The 17,927-nt window shown below is 46.2% G+C and overlaps 1 protein-coding gene across 13 annotated transcripts in view; it reads left to right on the top strand.

The window, feature by feature from the left end:
• Positions 1-15,751: 15,751 nt before the first annotated feature.
• Positions 15,752-17,927, top strand: part of Nf1 (neurofibromin 1) — a 244,947-nt gene continuing 242,771 nt past the window's right edge. For 6 of the 13 annotated variants that reach the window (XR_011373054.1, XM_070027269.1, XM_070027260.1 and 3 more), the window contains exon 1: positions 15,764-16,142. Coding sequence is in view for 4 of the 13 variants with exons in the window: in XM_070027271.1 (XP_069883372.1) it covers positions 16,083-16,142 (60 nt within the window). In the remaining 9 variants the exon portion in view is untranslated. Of the gene's footprint in view, positions 16,143-17,927 lie in introns of all 13 variants that reach the window. The other 7 variants (XM_070027268.1, XM_070027265.1, XM_070027262.1 and 4 more) reach the window with 3 other exon arrangements.

Genomic DNA, 17,927 nt, shown 5'->3' with positions numbered 1-17,927 from the left:
AGCTCAAGGCTAGTGCTCTACCACTTGAGCCACAGCACCACTTCTGGCTTTTTTCTTTTTGCTTATGTGGTGCTGAGGAATCGAACCCAGGGCTTCAGGCATGCAAGGCAAGTGCTCTACCACTGAGCCATCTTCCCAGCCCCTCTTTGTGGATTTTCTTGAGATTACTTTTTTCTTTTTGGCATTAGTTCTCAGGGTTGAACTCAGGGCCCAGATGCTGTCCCTTAGCTTTTTTTTTTGGCCAGTCCTGGGGCTTAAACTCAGGGCCTAGGCATTGGATTCGAACCAGGTTCCTTCAGTCTTAGCTTCTGAGTAGCTAGGATTATAGATGTGAGCCCCTGGTACCAGGCCCTGAGATTTCTTTTTATTTTTATGACTTCCCCACAGATGAGGAGCTCTGATGATTGTCAATGGAGTGTCAACTGTGGGATTGAACCAAATGACATACTTTAGTATGTCATGAGTGTTGGGACCCAATTTTAATGTTAGGACCCAGTGAGTCTATGTGACTCCACCATCCATCTTTAACATCCATCTTGTTGTTTACAAGTTTAAGATAACAGAGCGTAGAGGCCAGGTGGACACATCAGTAACTGAGCACATATGTAACACCCTCCCCACCCCCACCCCCACCAAGGAATGCAAACCCCACCTCCCCACCCTCCCAAGCCCACCAGCCCAAACTGACCAAAACAACTGCTTAAGGATAAGTTGTAACCTCATTGGTCACCTGCATGTGGCCCAACGTAACTGAGTAATTTTGTGCAAGTGTTGCAATGCTATTGGCCACCTGCATGTGGCCAGCCTAACTGCATGGCCTGTTCCCTATAAAAGTTAGCCCGTGCAGCTGAGCGGGGTTCACTCTCTCTGCCAAGGCGGTCCTGACTGGTCAGTCTGTTTCTAGATGCTTGGTGCATTGTTTCAGTGCTTGGTGCCTTGTTTCAGTCTCGTTCCTTTGATCACGGACCCCAATATTGAGGGGCCACCCCAATAATAAAGAAGATAAAAGTTACTGAGAGCAGAAAAAAGTTGTTGAATGAAAGAAGGCAAGTTGTAAAATTTCTTTGAGTGGCATTAATACATAATCACCTTGAAAGTTTTTCAAATCCTAAAGAGGCTTATTTTAAATTTGTTTATTTATTTATTTATTTATTTGCCAGTCCTCAGGTTTGAATTCAGGGCCTGAGCACTGTCCTGAGCTTCTTTTGCTCAGTCTAGCACTCTACCTCTTGAGCTGGAGTGTTACTTCCAGTTTTTTCTGTTCATGTGATACTGAGGAATCGAACCCAGGGCTTTATGCATGCTAGGCAAGTACTCTACCATGGGGCCACATTCCCAGCCCTATTTTAAATTATAGTTTCATATTAATCTTAGTTGTGTTTGTTAATATTAGTGTTTCATTATAGCAGATTCTGAATATCACCATACCTGGTTATATCATGTATACATTTTCAAATACATTCAAGGCCATTGACTGGGAATTTATGTAATGGAGCATAACTTTAAACTTTATTTTATTTATAGTTGTGGGGGCTGAACTCTGGGCCTGGGCGCTGTCCCTCAGCTCTTCAGCTCAAGGCCAGTGCCTTACCACTTGAGCCGTAGTACCACTTCCAGCTTTTTTCTGCTTATGTGGTGCTAAGGAATCAAACACAGGGCCTCATGCATGTGAGGCAAGCACTCTACCACTGAGCCAACTTCCCAGCCCCTTTTTTATTTACTTTGTGTGTGTGTGTGTGTATGTGTGTATTGATTCTGGGGTTTGAACTCAGGGCCTCCCATACTATCTAGCACTTGGTTTTTGTACCCACATGTGGCATTCTATCATTTGAGCCACACTTCTTTTTGTTGTTGCTGTTGGTTATGGGGCTTGAGCTCTGGGCCTGGGTGCTCTCCTTGAGCTTTCAGCACCACTTCTGGCTTTTTCTCTTTATGTGGTACTAAGAATTCAAACCCAGGGCTTCACGCATGCTAGGTAAGCACTCTACCACTGAGCCACATTCCCAGCCCTTGAACCACACTTTTACCTCCAGCTCTTTGCTGGCTAATTGGAGTCTCATAGATTTTTATGCCCAGGCTAGCTTTGAACCACACTCTCAGATCTCATAACTTTACATTTAAAAAGGTACTCTGGGCTGTAATCCTACCTACTCAGGAGGCTGAGATCTGAGATTTGCCATTTGAGGACAGCCTGGGCAGTAAAGTCTATGAGACTCTTACCTCCAACAAATTACCAAAAAGCAAGAAGTGGAGCTGTGGCTCAAATGGTAGAGTGTTAGCCTTGAGCAAAAGCTCAGAGACAGTGTCTAGTCCCGGAGTTCAAGCCCCATGACTGACACACATATGCATACAAAAAGGTGAAGTTCCGAGGTAGATTGTATATTTAGCATGAGTGAGGCCCTGGGTTCCACCTCCAGTACCAAAAACAAACCCCACAAATAAAATGAAAGAAATTGAAGCACCTCAGACTGGCCTCAAACTTGTATCTTCCTACCTCAGTCTCCCTAGTACCTGTATATGTTTATATGACACATTATTGATTGTATAAAAATTACTGTATTTCCAGCAAGTAAAAAAAATTAGCTTTACAGTTAATAATCAAGTATATTATTCCTAATTAGTTTAGTATTTGTATAAGAAAATCTCAAATAAGAGAATTTGGGGTCGAACTATTGGTTCTGATTTAGCATTGTGAACCTTTCCCTCTTGAATCTCAGTCTCCTGATTTCTAAAATAGAAGGCTAATAAATGCACGGGGCTGTTGTCCTACAGTTCCTAAGTACCCAGCACAGTACTTAGCAGCACAAAGAAAGGGGGCTTGTGAAGGTTGGAGTGGTGAGAATTCTGTACTTCTTTCCTTTCTCTGTTTTTATTTGTTTTGTTTTTTGTTTTTTGGGGGGGGTCCAGTCGTGGGCCTGAACTCTGGGCCTGGGCACTGTCCCTCAGCTCTTCAGCTCAAGGATAGCGCTCTACCACTTGAGCCACAGTGCCAATTCCAGCTTTTTTCCTTTTAGCTTATGTGGTGCTGGGGAATCGAACCCAGGGCCTCAGGCATGCAAGGCAAGCGCTCTACCACTGAGCCACCTTCCCAGCCCTCTCTTTTTCTTTCTAACCCTCAATAGGACTCATTTCTCTTCCTGTCACTTTGAGCATTTATTTCATACATTGCCTTTTTTTCTCCCCCTTAGTATTTTGACAATAATCACTGGGAGGAAGGTTGTGTAGGGAGGCTACCCAATTCTCCTTTCTATTTGGTGGGAATTCCACTTTGGGGAGGTCTTGCTGGGAAATGTCCCTGCCTGCGGAAGCTGACAAAGACCAGACTTCTGTTCCCCTCCTGGCTCAGTGCATGGGATGCTCTAGCCAGAATGATGCTCACAGGGAGGGTGATAATGTGAAGATCCAGGAGCCTTTGGAGGAAGCTCAGTCTGTGGTTGTGGCTAATGTCCCCATGTCACCTCTGTCTGGCTTTCCTACTGACTCACCTCCATTAGTTCCTGTCTGCTTTCTGGAGCTGACTGGTAACCCAGTCTCCCCACTCATGCTGTGACCCACTAACATTCTTCCTACGCACTCCCTTTCTGTTTAGGTAAACTGCAGGTGGCTTCTGATGCTGAAACCGAGAATTTAACTTGCACACAATCATTCATACACTTGGAATCAAAAACTAGAAGCCGGAGCTAAACCTGTATCTTTAACTCTTACAGATGATTTAAAAAATATTCTTCATTGGAAGTGGCGCTGTAGCTCAAGTGGTAGAGCGCGTGCCTTGAGCTGAAGAGCTAAGGGACAACGCCCAGGCCCAGAGTTCAAGCCCCACGACCGACAAAAAAAAAAAAAAAAAAAAAAGAATCTGAGATAAAAATATTCTTCATTGAGATCTAAAGGTTTCAACCTGGGTAACCATCACTTTTGTCCATAGGACAGTAAGCAGTGAATTCTAGTTCCTCAGCCAGATCTCCAACACTTTGTCCAGAATGCCTCCATCATGGTGCTGTCTTCCCTGTTCTTCAGACCAGGCCTGTACTTCAGCCAGTCTGATCTCCTGGCCACTCCAGAACCAAATGCACTCAGATATTGGCTGCAATGGAGTCTCATAAACCTGTATGTTCTGGCTGACACCCTCCCCTCACCCACGATACACTTGATTTCTACCTTCCAGGTAGCTAGGATTACAGGCTTGAGGCACCAGGCCAGGTATTTTTTTACATTTTTTCCACCCAAATATTCATCTGTCCTGTCCTTCTGCAGTCAGCTCCTTTTTTGTTTTTGAACCCAGTGCCTTTTGCATTCTAAGTAAACATTCTGCCATATAGCTACATTCCCAGACACTCATCATCATCATTGTTTTTTTTCTTCTTTTCTTTTTTGATACTACTTAAGTTGGTTGGTGCTAGGCAAACACACTACTACTTGAACCACATTCCAAGCTCTTCTTTTTTTTTCTTTAGTTATATCATTATTATTACTATTGTTATTTATTTATTTTTGGATTGGGTCTTGATTCTGCTTGAAGTCAACCCCAGACTGTGATATTCCTATTCATGACCCCACATAGCTGGAATTGGTTACATAATATCTCAGTAACTTTTGGCCTTAAACTGTAATCCTTCCGATTTCCACCTCCCAAGTAGCTGCAATTATATGTGTGAGCCACAACGGTCACACCCATTCATTTGTTTTTCTTTTTTTCCCCACAGATATAAAAATACTTTGTATCATTATATATTACTTGTGCAAAGGAATTTCATTGTGAATTTGTGTGTGTGTGTGTGTGTGTGTGTGTGTGTGTGTGTGTGTGTGTGTGTGTATGTGTGTGTGTGTATGCGGGCAAGAAAGAGAGAGGGAGAGGGGCAGAGGGAGAGGGAGAGGGAGAGGGAGAGAAAGGGAGAGAAGGAGGGGGAGAGAAAGGGAGAGAAGGAGGAGGAGAGAAAGGGAGAGAAGGAGGGAGAGAGAGAGAGAGAGAGAGGCTTGAAATCAGGGCCTGAGCTGAGTTGGCTTTGAATCATGATCCTCATATCTCAGCTTCCTGAGTAGCTGGGATTACAGGTGTGAGCCATTGGTGCCCAGATAGTTGTTGTTGTTGTTATGGTAAGGTCTTCCTTTTCTCTTCTTTCTTTCTTGCTTGCTTGCTTTCTTGATTTCTTCCTTCCTTCCTTCCTTCCTTCCTTTCTTTCTTTTTCTTTCTTTCTTTCTTTCTTTCTTTCTTTCTTTCTTTCTTTCTTTCTTTCTTTCTTTCTTCCTTCCTTTCTTTTTTTTTTTTTGCTTGAGCTGGCCTGGACTCTGATCCTCCAACTTATGCATCCCACCCACACAGCCGGATGACAAAGACATACCACCATATCTGGCTTGTTAGTTGAGTTGGGGGGTTCATTAACATTTTGCCTGGTTTAGATTCAAACAGCAATCCTCCTGATCTTTGCCTCCTGAGTAGCTGGGATTATAGTCATAAACCACTATTCTTTGTTTTTTTTGGGTCTGGTCATGGGGCCTGAACTCTGGGCCTGGGCGCTATCCCTCAGCTCTTCAGCTCAAGGCTAGCGCTCTACCACTTGAGCCAGAGCACCACTTCCGGCTTTTTTCTTTTTGTTTATGTGGTGCTGAGAAATCAAACCCAGGGCCTCTGGCTTGCAAGGCATGCGCTCTACCACTGAGCCACCTTCCCAACCCCCATAAACCACTATTCTAAGCTAGCCTCAACTCCTGAAGAACAAAAAGGTCCACCTCTGGCAGGTCCTATGCAACACTTAGCTGCAAAAGGCCTTAATGGATGGAAGAAATAAATAGATAGAAGAGGTCTCTGAAAGGAAAACTTAATTGACTGACTCCTTGACTGAAGATACGGTGATTTTTTTCCCCAAACCTAACTCTAGACTCCTAGAGAAGAAAACATTGTCCTTTGGCTGTTTATAGTTCACTGTTTTAATAGCTAGACCAGAATATCACATAGGATGAGCTTGCATAGAAGCTGCTGTTACCTAGACAGTTGGTAACAATTAGCCTGTAACTAATTGTTTCCAGCTGCTCCCCTCTGATTAATCAATCAAAACAAAATTACTACAGTTCTCCTGTGGTTTGATTCTTCTAAAGCTAGGAGCTTAGCATGACTGAGATGATAAGATGACTGTGTGTGCTTAAAGGTCAGGGGTAAGGTCTGAAGTGGGCTGACAAAGTGGGCTTTAGAGGACAGGCAGGGGAAGAATGATCTGAAGATCAGATGAGGGTGAAGGCATGATCAGTTCATTTCTGGCTCTCCCTCTCTGCTCAATGCGGGTTCCTCTCACAGTGCTTTGTTACAATAGTCCTGGTGATGCCTTTACTATTCATGTTATTTACCTAAATACTGATTTAATGAGATGGGGCCCAAATAAATCCTAGGCCTGGGGCTGGGAAGATGGCTCAGTGGTAGCATGCTTGCTTTGCATACATGAGGCCCTGGGTTCAATTCCTCACCACCACATAAGCAGAAAAAGCCAGAAATGGTGCTGTAGCTCAAGTGGGAGAGCACTAGCCTTGAACTGAAGAGCTGAGGGACAGGTCGAGACCCAGAGTTCAGGCCTCAGGACCGAAAAACAAAAAAAAATCCTAGGCCTCACTGGGGCTGGCTTTAGGGATAGTGCAGCATTCATAGAAATAACCTAGCAACCTAGCCACCAAGCTTGGGGGTGCAGCTCAGTACATACCTAGCATGCATGAAGGTTCAATAACCACACACACACACACACACACACACACACACACACACACACACACACACACGCACGCACGCACACACACACACACAGAGACATCAAAACAAAACAAAAGATCTAGCAATCAAAAATGAAAGTAAAAGCTGAGCGCTATGGCTCATGCCTGTATTCCTAATTACTCAGAAGGCTGAGATCTGAGGATTACAAGTGCAAACTAGCCCTGGCAAATACATCCATGAGACTCTTATCTCTAATTAACCAGCAAAAAGTCAGAAGTGGAGTTGTGGCTCAAGTGGTGTAGTACTAGCCTTGAGTGAAAAAGCTAAGGTACAATGTCGAGGTCCTGAGTTCAAGTTCCAGTACTACCAAACACACACACATACACACAAAGTAATTCTTCTCTGTACTTTTCTTTTTCTTTTTCTTTTTTTTTTTTTTGTCAGTTGTGGGGCCTGAACTCTGGGCCGGGGCACTGTCCCTCTGCTCTTCAGCTCAAGGCTCGCACTCTACCACTTGAGCCACAGCTCTACTTCCAGCTTTTCTGTTTATGTGGTGATAAGGAATCGAACTCAGGGCCTTATGCATGAGGCAAGCACTCTACCACTGAGCCACCTTCCCAGCCCATCAATAGTTTTCAAATAACAAACACTATGACTGCCAGGTACCTGTGGCTCACACCTGTAATCCTACTCAGGAGGCTGAGATCTGAGGATCATGGTTCAAACTAGCTCAGGCAAGAAAGTCTGTGGCTCAAGTGGTAGAGCACCAGCCTTGAGCTGAAGAGCTGAGGGACATTGCCCAGACCCAGAGTTCATGTCCCACCACTGACAAAAAACAAAAACAAAACCCCCAAAACCCAATAGTATAACTCTTCTGAAAAGCACCTCTTCCCCATTCCTCTAGGCCTTTATTCAACAGCTGCTTAAAGCCCCTGTCTTTGCATTTCTTAGTAGCCATTGCTATTAGTTAGGATTTGTCCAGCTATATGGAACTGAAACCTGAGGGACCTGCTTAACAAAATGGAAGGTTTACTTTCCTTCTATAACAGAAGGGCAAGGCACTGGCAGATCAGGGGTACTATGACTGTTTGAGGAATGGATGTGGTATACATCTGTAATACTAGCATTCAGGAGGGGCTGAGGCAGGAAGATTTGAGAGTTCAAGGCAGCTTGGACTATATCCTGAGACCTGTTTCAATCTCAAACAAGCAAACAAACAAATGCAATCTAAACCCTAAAACAAAATCAAGACAAGCAAATGACAAAAATTGCATCTTGTTTCTGGCAAGTGGCTTAGGGCTTGGGTGCTGTCCCAGAACTTGAGCCACAGCTTCACTTCTGGCTTTTTGCTGGTTAATTAGAGTAAGTCTCATGGTCTTTGCTATGCGGCTGGCTTTGAACCATGATAATCAGATCTCAGCCTTCTGAGTAGCTAGGATTAGCCACCAGCACTTAGCTGTAGACTCGTGGTTGGGAAGGAAGAGCACACAGTTTCCAAGGCTTCTACTTGGCCTTCCATACTTAGGGCAGTTCTTTTTTTTTTCCTGGTCATGGGGCCTGAACTCTGGGCCTGGGCGCTGTCCCTCAGCTCTTCAGCTTAAGGCTAGCGCTCGACCACTTGAGCTACAGCACCATTTCTGGCTTTTTCTGCTTATGTGGTACTGGAGAATTGAACTCAGGGCCTCATGTATGCAAGGCAAGCGCTTTACCACTGAGCCACCTTCCCAGCCTAGGGAAGTTCTTAATCCACAGGCCAAGGATTTAATGTGATAGTTCTGTGACTACTAAATATGTTCATCCTAATTATATATTCAGGAAGGAAAAGCTTGTTGTGAATCCAGTCTTTCTCAATCCATGGGTTCTGGAAGTTGTCTCTGGTCCAGAAATAGGGCAGATATTGTGACCTTTCATTGGGGCAGTTTCTCTCAGCTGTTTCCTGTACATCATTGGGTTTTAAAAACTACACATGGAGCCTGGTGCTAGTGGCTCACACCTGTAATCCTAGCTACTCAGGAGGCTGAGATCTGAGAATGGCCACTCAAAGCCAGCCCAGGCAGGAAAGTCTGTGAGACTATCTCCAATTAACCACCAGAAGCCAGAAGTGGCACTGTGGCTCAAATGATAGAGTGCTCTCCTTGAGCTGAAATGCTCAGGGACAGTGCCCAGGCCCAAAGTTCAAGCCCCATGACCAACAAAAAACAAACAGGGCTGGGAAGGTAGCTCAGTGGTAGAGTGCTTACCTTGCACGCATGAGGCCCTGGGTTCAATTCCTCAGTACTACATAAGCAGAAAAAGCCAGAACTGGTGCTGTGGCTCAAGTGGTAGAGCGCTAGCCTTGAGCTGAAGAGCTGAGGGACAGCACCCAGGCCCAGAGTTCAGGCCCCACAACCGACAAAACAAACAAAAAACAAACTACACATGGAACCCTTGTTGGCTACCCATCCATGTTTCTTCTAGTATACCATTAACACCTGCATAGCTTTCTGTGGGTCAACATCCCCCCGCCCCACTCATCAATGTCACTTAATCTGGTTGGCTTCTGTTTCTCCAAGATCCTATCAGGCCTCCGGCTATAAGGAAGGCTAACCATAACATCTACTATTAGCTATGGTCCACAGAGGAGAACCACCACTAGCTTAGTGGTGCACACTCGTCTCCCTCACTAGTGAATTTCTTATTGTTTTGTGGGACCCACATAGTATATCCACTCTAGTAGCCTACTTCTTTTGAGTGTTGGTGCATTTTGTTCTTTTGAGACAGTCTTGTTATATAACATAGGCTGCGTCTTGAACTCTGGAACTTCCTATCGAAGCCTCTCAAGGACCTGGATTACAGGTGTGCACCAATGTTCCAAGCTCCTCAAGAGTCTTTCTCCTTTCTTCTAGTGTTTTCTAAACAGTTCAGTTGTTGTTTTTTGTCTACTGTAGGCTATTTTCCCCCTATTCCTTTGTGGCACTTGTGACCAAATCTAGGTTATTGAACATGCTAAGCGAGCGTTCTACCACAACCTAGCTTAGGCTGTTACTTTCTCCAAGATTCCTAGGGGAATCCCAACATCCATTAGCACTATTTCCTGGGGGTCACTGCCAGGATGTAGATACTCTAGTACAGTAATGTGATTATTTATTTTTTTTATTTTTTTGTACTTAAACACAGGGCCTGGGGGCTGTACCTGAGCTCAAGGATCATGCTCTACCACCACATTTGAGCCACAGTGCCACTCCTCGTTTTTCTAATGGTTAATAAGAGATAGGAGGCTGGGAAGGTGGCTGGCTCAGTGATAGAGCGCTTGCCTTGCATGCATGAGGCCCTGGGTTTGATTCCTCAGCACTACATAAGCAGAAAAAGCCAGAAGTGGTGCAGTGGCTCAAGTGATAGAGCTCTAGCCTTGAGCTGAAGAACAGCACTCAGGCTCAGAGTTCAAGCCCCACAACCACCACCACCACCACCACCAACAACAACAACAAAAGAGACTTTCCTGCCTGGGCTGGCTTTGTACTATGATCCTCAGATCTCAGCCTCCTGAGTAGCTAGGATTACAGGCGTGAGCCACCAGCATCAGGCCAAATGTGCATATTTCAATAAACCCTCTTCTGTTCTGTTCTCTCTTCCTTCCTCCCTTTCTCACCCCCTACTTTCCTGACTTCCACAGGTATATATACGCAGACTGGGTCTTTTAGTTCCTTTAAGAGTCAATGCTTTTCTTCCTTTAGTAGGTCTCCTTGGTGGAGTTATATTGTGTATTGTGACTTGTCCTTAGTTATTGGTCTGAAACACTGGTAGAAAGGCGTAGGTAGATTCCTGAGGAGGGTGTGTGTCACCTTGCCAGGTAAATATAATTACTGATCTTCAAGTGAGAGAGATGGTGACACTTGGCTACATATAAGATTAGGATACTTCTACAGCATTCAAGGTGATATAGGGTTATACTATTTTTTTCTTTTTTTTTTCTGGTCAGAAATGTAGTCTTATTGGAGATAAGTCTCAAGGCCTTTTCTGCCCGGGGTTGGCTTTGAACTGTGATCCTCAGATCTCAGCCTCCTGAGTAGCTAGGATTACAGGTGTGAGCCACCAGCACTGGGCACCTTTGTTTAGCCTTTGATTGACAATCAATCGCTGTAAATCTTTCAATGGTTTCCTCCAAGGCATAGATTTACTGCCTCAATAACAATACGATTCCATCTTTTGGTTTTTGTTATTTTTGGGGGGGGGGGGAGGGTCTGGTCATGGGGCCTGAACTCTGGGCCTGGGTGCTGTCCCTCAGCTCTTCAGCTCAAGGCTAACCCTCTACCACTTAAGCCACAGTGCCACTTCCGGCTTTTTTCTTTTTGCTTATGTGGTGCTGAGGAATTGAATCCAGGGCCTCATGCATGCAAGGCAAGTGCTTTACCACTGAGCCACCTTCCCAGCCCCCGATTCCATCTTTTTTTGGGGGAGATAGGGTCCAAGCTGACTTTAAACTTTTGATCCTCCTGCCTTAGCCTGTTGAATGTGAGGATTACAGGCAGGCCCCACTAAACCTGGTATCCATTATTTTGTTATCATTATCCCTATATATATATTTAAATACCTGCTAGATTGCACCAAATGATGCATTCTTCCTCCACCTCCTCCCCCCACAGTATGGGGCTTGAACTCTGGCTCTGGGTGCTGTCCCTGAGCATTTCAGCCCAAGTCGAGCACTCTACCACTAGAGCCTCCATGCCACTTCCAGTTTTCTGGTGGTTAACTGGGAGATAAGAGCCTCACAAACTGTCCTGCCGGGGCTGGCTTTGAACTATGATCCTCAGATCTCAGCCTCCTCAGTAGCTAGTATTACAGGTGTAAGATACCAACACCTGTCCAAATGATGCATTCTTCTACAGATCCCATCCTTTTTACTGTTGCTGAAAGTTGTATAGGATGCAGGGGCCAATATCAGGTCTTTACCTGGCCAGAGGGTAATTTAGATCCAGGGTCAAACTTGTCTCTTGGGACTTAGTGCCTTGAAGGTCAACATCGGGCGTAATAGTGAAGAAAGAAAGGATTAAGGGGAAAGAGGTGGACTAAATACAGTTACAGCCAAAGCTTTAGTTAATCCATTCCTTGGGAGCTGATCCCTTAAGGGGGCCCTAGAGCAAAGACAGCCTTTCAAAGTGGTCTCACCTCACACCTGCATCTTTTTGTCTTTGTAGACTCCTGGGATGTTGTGTGACAAGGCAGGAGGTAGCTCTGTTTTGCTGAGGGCAGCTCCCAGAGAGGGAATTCAGCAGAGAACTGCTGTCCACTTGCTGGGGTCAGCAAGTGGGATTATAAGTACCCTCGTCTTGAGGTGCCATGTATATGTGTGGTAGGCTGGGGTGCTGTGCCAGTGGAGATGGGGACATGACAGATGGGGACAAAGAAACATGAGAGATCTTAAGATCATAGAAAAAAATTGGCAGGGATTTTTGCCTGACCAAAAGAAGATAAAATAAGAGAGATGTACCTATATGACAAATACCTATATATTTTTTAATACTAGTGTTGGACAGTATAACAGAGGATGTTAGGATACAAACTTCTAGTCTATTCAAATTCTATTCTCAAAAGCATGTCTTCCCACTAGACTATGGCTAGTCAAATTGGTTTCTATTATATATATATATATATATTTTTTTTTTTTGGGGGGGGGGTCCGGTTGTGGGGCCTGAACTCTGGGCCTGGACGCTGTCCCTCAGCTCTTCAGCTCAAGGCTAGCACTCTACCACTTGAGTCACAGCACCACTTCCGGCTTTTTTCTTTTTGCCTATGTGGTGCTGAGGAATTGAACCCAGGGCCTCATGCATGCAAGGCAAGCACTCTACCACTGAGCCACCTTCCCAGTCCTCAAATTGGTTTCGATGTGCTAAATTCAGATAGCAGAGTATTGTTTGACTGTGCAACATTTAAAAAAAATGTGAAGCTGGGAGCTGGTGGCTCACGCCTGTAATCCTAGCTACTCAGGAGGCTGAGATTTGAGGATCCTGGTTCAAAGCCAGCCCGGGCAGGAGAGACTGTGAGACTCCTATCTCCAATAAACCACCAGAAAACCGGAAGTGGCGCTGTAGCTCAAGTGGTAGAGCTCTTGCCTTGAGCTGAAGAGCTGAGGGACAGCACCCAGGCCCAGAGTTCAAGCCCCACGACCGACCAAAAAAAAAAAAAAAAAAAAGTGAATTGGCTGCTACAATTAAAAAACAATTAAACAGTAGTTTGTATCTCCAGCTTCTCTTGAGTAATAGGATGTTCAGGCAACTCTGGGTCAACATTCCTGCAAGTCAGTAATAGGCTGGAGCTGAATGGCAACTGTCCTTTTAAATTGTGTATGTTTTTCCTAGTGTACTAATCTATGAATTACCTTCTTCGGCATTTTGGCTTAGAATTCTTTGTTTTGTTTTGGTAGGTCATGGGGCCTGAACTCTGGGCCTGGGCACTGTCCTCAGCTCTTCAGCTAAAGGCTAGCCCTCTACCACTTGAACCACAGTACCACTTTTGGCTTTTTCTGCTTATGTGGTACTAAGGAATCAAACCCAGGGCCTCATGCATGCAAGGCAAGCACTCTACTGTTGAGCCACCTTCCCAGCCCCGGCTTAGAATTCTTATAATACATTTAGTTAAGCTCATGTACTGCCTAACAAAGTGTGTCATATATAATAGGCATTGGTTCAACATAACTGATTTCATTGGAGGAGGCTGGGATGAAGGCTAGACTTCCACCTGTAATGGGAGGCTTTACTTGGCAGAGAAGACGTGATAGCAAATACAGATTATGATGAATTAATGACCTGATGACTGGGATTTGGGAGGAGAGAGCAAAAGGGTAACACCTGAGGTTTGGGAGTTTTACTCCAGAGTTAAGGATGGGGACTCATGGAAAAAGCCAGATAAAGGTAAGAAGATAGAAAAGATAATCAGGGCTGGGAAGGTGGCACAGTGGTAGAGTGCTTGCCTTGCATACATGGGGCCCTGGGTTCAAATCCTCAGCACCACATAAGCAGAAAAAGCTGGAAGTGGTGCCGTGGTTCAAATGGTAGAGCACTAGCCTTGAGCTGAAGAGCTGAGGGACAGTGCCCAGGCCCAGAGTTCAGGCCCCACGACTGACAAAAAACAAAAACAAAATCAGCAGAGGAATGACACTGGAGGTAAGGAAGCCTTGGATAGTTATGTTTAGTGTATCAAAGAAAATAAGGTCAATAGTTAGGCAAAAAGCCAGGGCCACAAGGAAGTAATGAGAGGCAGTATGGGATAAGGAGAAGGCAGCTATGGGTTGGTGTATGATTTATTTTCAGGTGTTCCAGTTGGTGGAAGAAAGCCCAGAGGGATTTTTTAAAAAAATATTCATCCATTTACTTTCAGCATTGTTATTACTTCTGACATCATCTAGAAGAAATTATTCAGTAGCTACCTTACATCCTTCAAGGGACCAAAGAAATATCCAAATTCTAATCCTTTGTCATAGTGGAATGAGACATTAATTTAACCTGTATTTTGGATAATCACCAAACTTCTCTTCTGGATCTAACTCTCTGAACATGGGCTATTGGCTTTGTTGATTTTCTGTGGTAAAATGAACACTGTAGCTTTGCTTTATTTTATCACCCAGTTAGTATTTTTATGTGTGGCCTTGCCAGTTGATTACAGTAGTATGTGTTCAGAATATGTACATGTTAACATCAGTGTAAATAAAATGTAGTGAGGGAGATAAATTTTCATGTAACTCATTCCAAAGTCCAATGTCAGATACAGATTACACTGTTTTGGACATACTCTTCACAGAAAAGTGCACGGCCAATTCTTTTTTTTTTTTTTTTGTCTGTCCCGGGGGGTTTAACTCTGGACCTGGGCGCTGCCCCTCAGCTCTTCAGCTCAAGGCTAGCACTCTAGCACTTGAGCTACAGCACCACTTCCGGTTTTCTTGTGATTTATTGGAGATAAAGAGTTTCACGGACTTTCTGGCCAGCTGGCTTTGAACCATAATCCTCAGATCTCAGCCTCCTGAGTAGCTAGGATTACAGGCATGAGCTACCAGCGCCCAGCTGCATGACCAACTCTACAGGAAGAAGTCCTTTCAACTACTGGGTACAACATTAATATGGTATTGCCTTTGAAGTCAAATCACTTGAGTTTGCATCCTTATTCTGCCACCCACCAAACTGTGACCTTGGACTTGTCAAGGAACTTCCTCAGACCAATTCATCAGTTAGGTGATGGTTAACTGTACCTATTGGACAGGCTTGTTAGACGGCTGGAATGATGAATATGTTGAATTAAGGTAGGCTAGGTCGTGCCCTTTAAAGGTCTTTTGAGGATGGTGAAACTTGAATCTTCCTTTTATCAGCTGTGTAAAAGTTTTATTAAGTGGGATGGGCTATCAGTGAGGAAGTAATGGCTGGGATTCTGGTGTGAGTGATCAGCACCAGGCTTCACTTTGGGATTTAGTAACTCAAAAAAATGAAACACAGAACCCCTCTTGGCTTTCCTTTTCCGTTTCTCAGTAGTCTATAGAAGCTACAAAGGACATGGATACTTGAGGGTTGTAGGCCTCATTGCTATTATTATTGTTATTATTATTATTATTGGGGGTAAGAGCTGCAGAGAGGCTGAGCACAGCCTTCCCCAAGAGATCAACAGCAGAGATCTGCCAGCTGGAAAAAAAAAAATCTAGCCCCAGGATGCCGTGACTCCCAACCCCGGGAGCAATCCAACCCCATAGGCGGGGGTGGAGAGGTGATGGGGGGCGGGGAAATGAGGGGGCAGCCCGAGGCGGTGGTAGGGAGGCGAGTGGAGGCTTAGGGGTCAGCTCGGACTGTAGGAGCCCCAGCCCAGCGCTCGGGTAGGTGAGCCCCGCGGCGTGAAGGCACGCGCGCCTCGGGGCCTGGAGGAGCTGGGTGACGTCACCTCCAGGAGGACTCGCTTTTTCATTAATGAAACCAGTCGGCGCGGGCGCATGCGCGGAAGGCCTTCCCTCCCGCTTCCCCCCCCTCCCCTTTCCCAGCCGCGCTCTCAATCTCGAGCTCGCTCGCTCTCCCTCTCCCCGGGCTGTGGAAAGGATCCCACTTCCGGTGGGGTGTCATGGCGGCGTCTCGGACTGTGATGGCTGAGGGGAGACGGCGCTAGTGGGGAGAGCGACCAAGAGGCCCCCTCCCCTCCCCAGGTCCCCTTTCCCCTATCCCCTTCCCCCCTGTCTTCTCGCCAACGCCCCCTTCCCCTCTCCCCCTCCCGGCTCGGCGCAGAGCCCCCATCCCCACCCCCGTGGGAACGTCGGGAGCCTTGCCCTCCTCAGACCCTCGCCTCGCCTCTTCCCTCAGCTCAGCCCCCGCTCCCTGCTTGCTTCCCGGCCCTGGGCGCCGGCCGACCGGTCCCTCCGCCGTTCCCCCCCGGCCGCGGGGAGGACATGGCCGCGCACAGGCCGGTGGAATGGGTCCAGGCCGTGGTCAGCCGCTTCGACGAGCAGGTAACGGGCCGGCGGCGGGCGGTGGGAGCGGGGTGGGGTGGGGGTGGGGCGCGGTGGGTGAGGGGAGGAGGAGGAGGGGGGGGAGCGGCCTCCCTCGAGGCGGCCCCGGGGCTCCGGAGGCTCGAGGAGGCCAGGAGGGGAGGATCCGTCAGGGGCGGCCGAGCGGGGGGGGGGGGGGGAGGTGCGGGGCCGGAGGGGACGGCGGCGAGCTGGGGGTCCGCGCTTCCCTCCGTAATCGGGGGGTGGGGTGGGGTGGGGTGGGGGGGTGGGGCCTCTCCCTTGACCTGTCCTCGCCACCCTCCATCCCTTTTATCCCAGCTCTTCCGCTCGCTAATGGGGGGGCTGAGCGGGGGGGGGGTTGAAGGACCTGGGGGCGCTCTCCGGGGTGCTCCATCTGGATTTAATCATTCTATCTTTCTCTCCCCCCCTCCTCCTTTTTTATGAACGGAGGTGGGAAATCAATCTTTAGGGGCTCCTTACATTTCTTCTCTTCTGTCCTCCTAGCTGGGGGTGAGTAACTCGGAGGGAAACCCTAAGGCCGGTTTCGTGTACCCCCCAGGAGTAGAATGTTAACGCCCCCGCCCCTCCCCCCCCCCAGTGTCTTTAGCTTCCCTCTTGAAGGGGGAAGAGAAGAAAGCAGGGTTTTCCGACTTTCTGCTCCAAGGTCTCCAGTCTGCTCCAAGAGCTCTAAGTGCACAGTGTACATCTCTATTGCTCCACACCGGGAGTCCCTTCAGACCCTTAATTTTCATTGCTGTTTGCTGAGGAAATAGGGTTCTGAGACATCCCCCTCCTCCTATTTTTTTTTCCTTTTTCCCTCCCTGATAATTTGCAACCTCCTTCTTCCTTTCTTACCAGGTCTGAGGATGTGAATATTGCTTTCTTGAGTGAGAATCTCAGGGCAAAGGATGTAAGGAAAGTTGAGGGAGCAGACAGCTGGGATGTGGTCTTGGAGCTGACAGTTTGGCTAGTGGTTTGTTGTGTTTGACTCTCTCTTCTTCTGACCAGAGGACTTTCATTGCAAGTATTTGTGATGGAGGAAAAAGTTTCATGGCTTAGGGACTTGATCTTTTATCCACTGTGTTTCACACACTGAATCCCGGGGCCGATGGAGATGAATGCATTGAATGCGCATGTAGCTTTTTTGTCAGTGAGAATTAGTTTAACTTTGCTGCGCTGCTGTAGATAGTTGGGGCTGGTTTAAAGGGATTTCTTTCTTTCTTTCATTCTCTATCTCCCTCTCCCCCTCTCCTTCCTTCCCCTCCCACCCTCTTTCCCCCTCTCCTCCCCCCCTTTTTTGCAGTTCTTTCACGGGCTTTCTGTGATGAATTGTTTAGGATTAAGTCAGTCTCTTTTTTGTTTACTGGGTATAGCTTAAAACTGATTATGGGAGCTGAAAGATGGGAAGAGTTTCTTTTATTTGGTCCCTATTCCTTACAGGACTCTTAGTCTTTTTGACCTGCTTGGAAGATAATTTGGGAATAGGCAAAGGGTTGAAAAGAAGCTACATAGTATTACAAAACTGTCAGAGATTTAAGGGAGATAGTTCATTCACCTTTTTGCTTCTAGACCAGAAGACATCTGAATCAACTACTGCTAATCCATCTGATGAATTAAAATATTACTGTATAAAATAGACTGTGCTATTGATAGAACATTAGATTTAAAACTTGATAAAATATTTCTCTACATAATGGTTAAAAGATTTTAAAAGGCACACTAGAGAACTCCAAAACTGAACTGCACAGCATAATCTAAATGAAAGATTTAAAAAGATTAAGATGT

This window comes from Dipodomys merriami, unplaced genomic scaffold (assembly GCF_024711535.1).
Source record: "Dipodomys merriami isolate MVZ:Mamm:240054 unplaced genomic scaffold, mDipMer1.0.p SCAF_19, whole genome shotgun sequence".
Classification (NCBI taxonomy): Eukaryota; Metazoa; Chordata; class Mammalia; order Rodentia; family Heteromyidae; genus Dipodomys; species Dipodomys merriami.
Note: the sequence above shows the minus strand (reverse complement) of the source record. Positions and strands in the feature narration are given on the sequence as shown.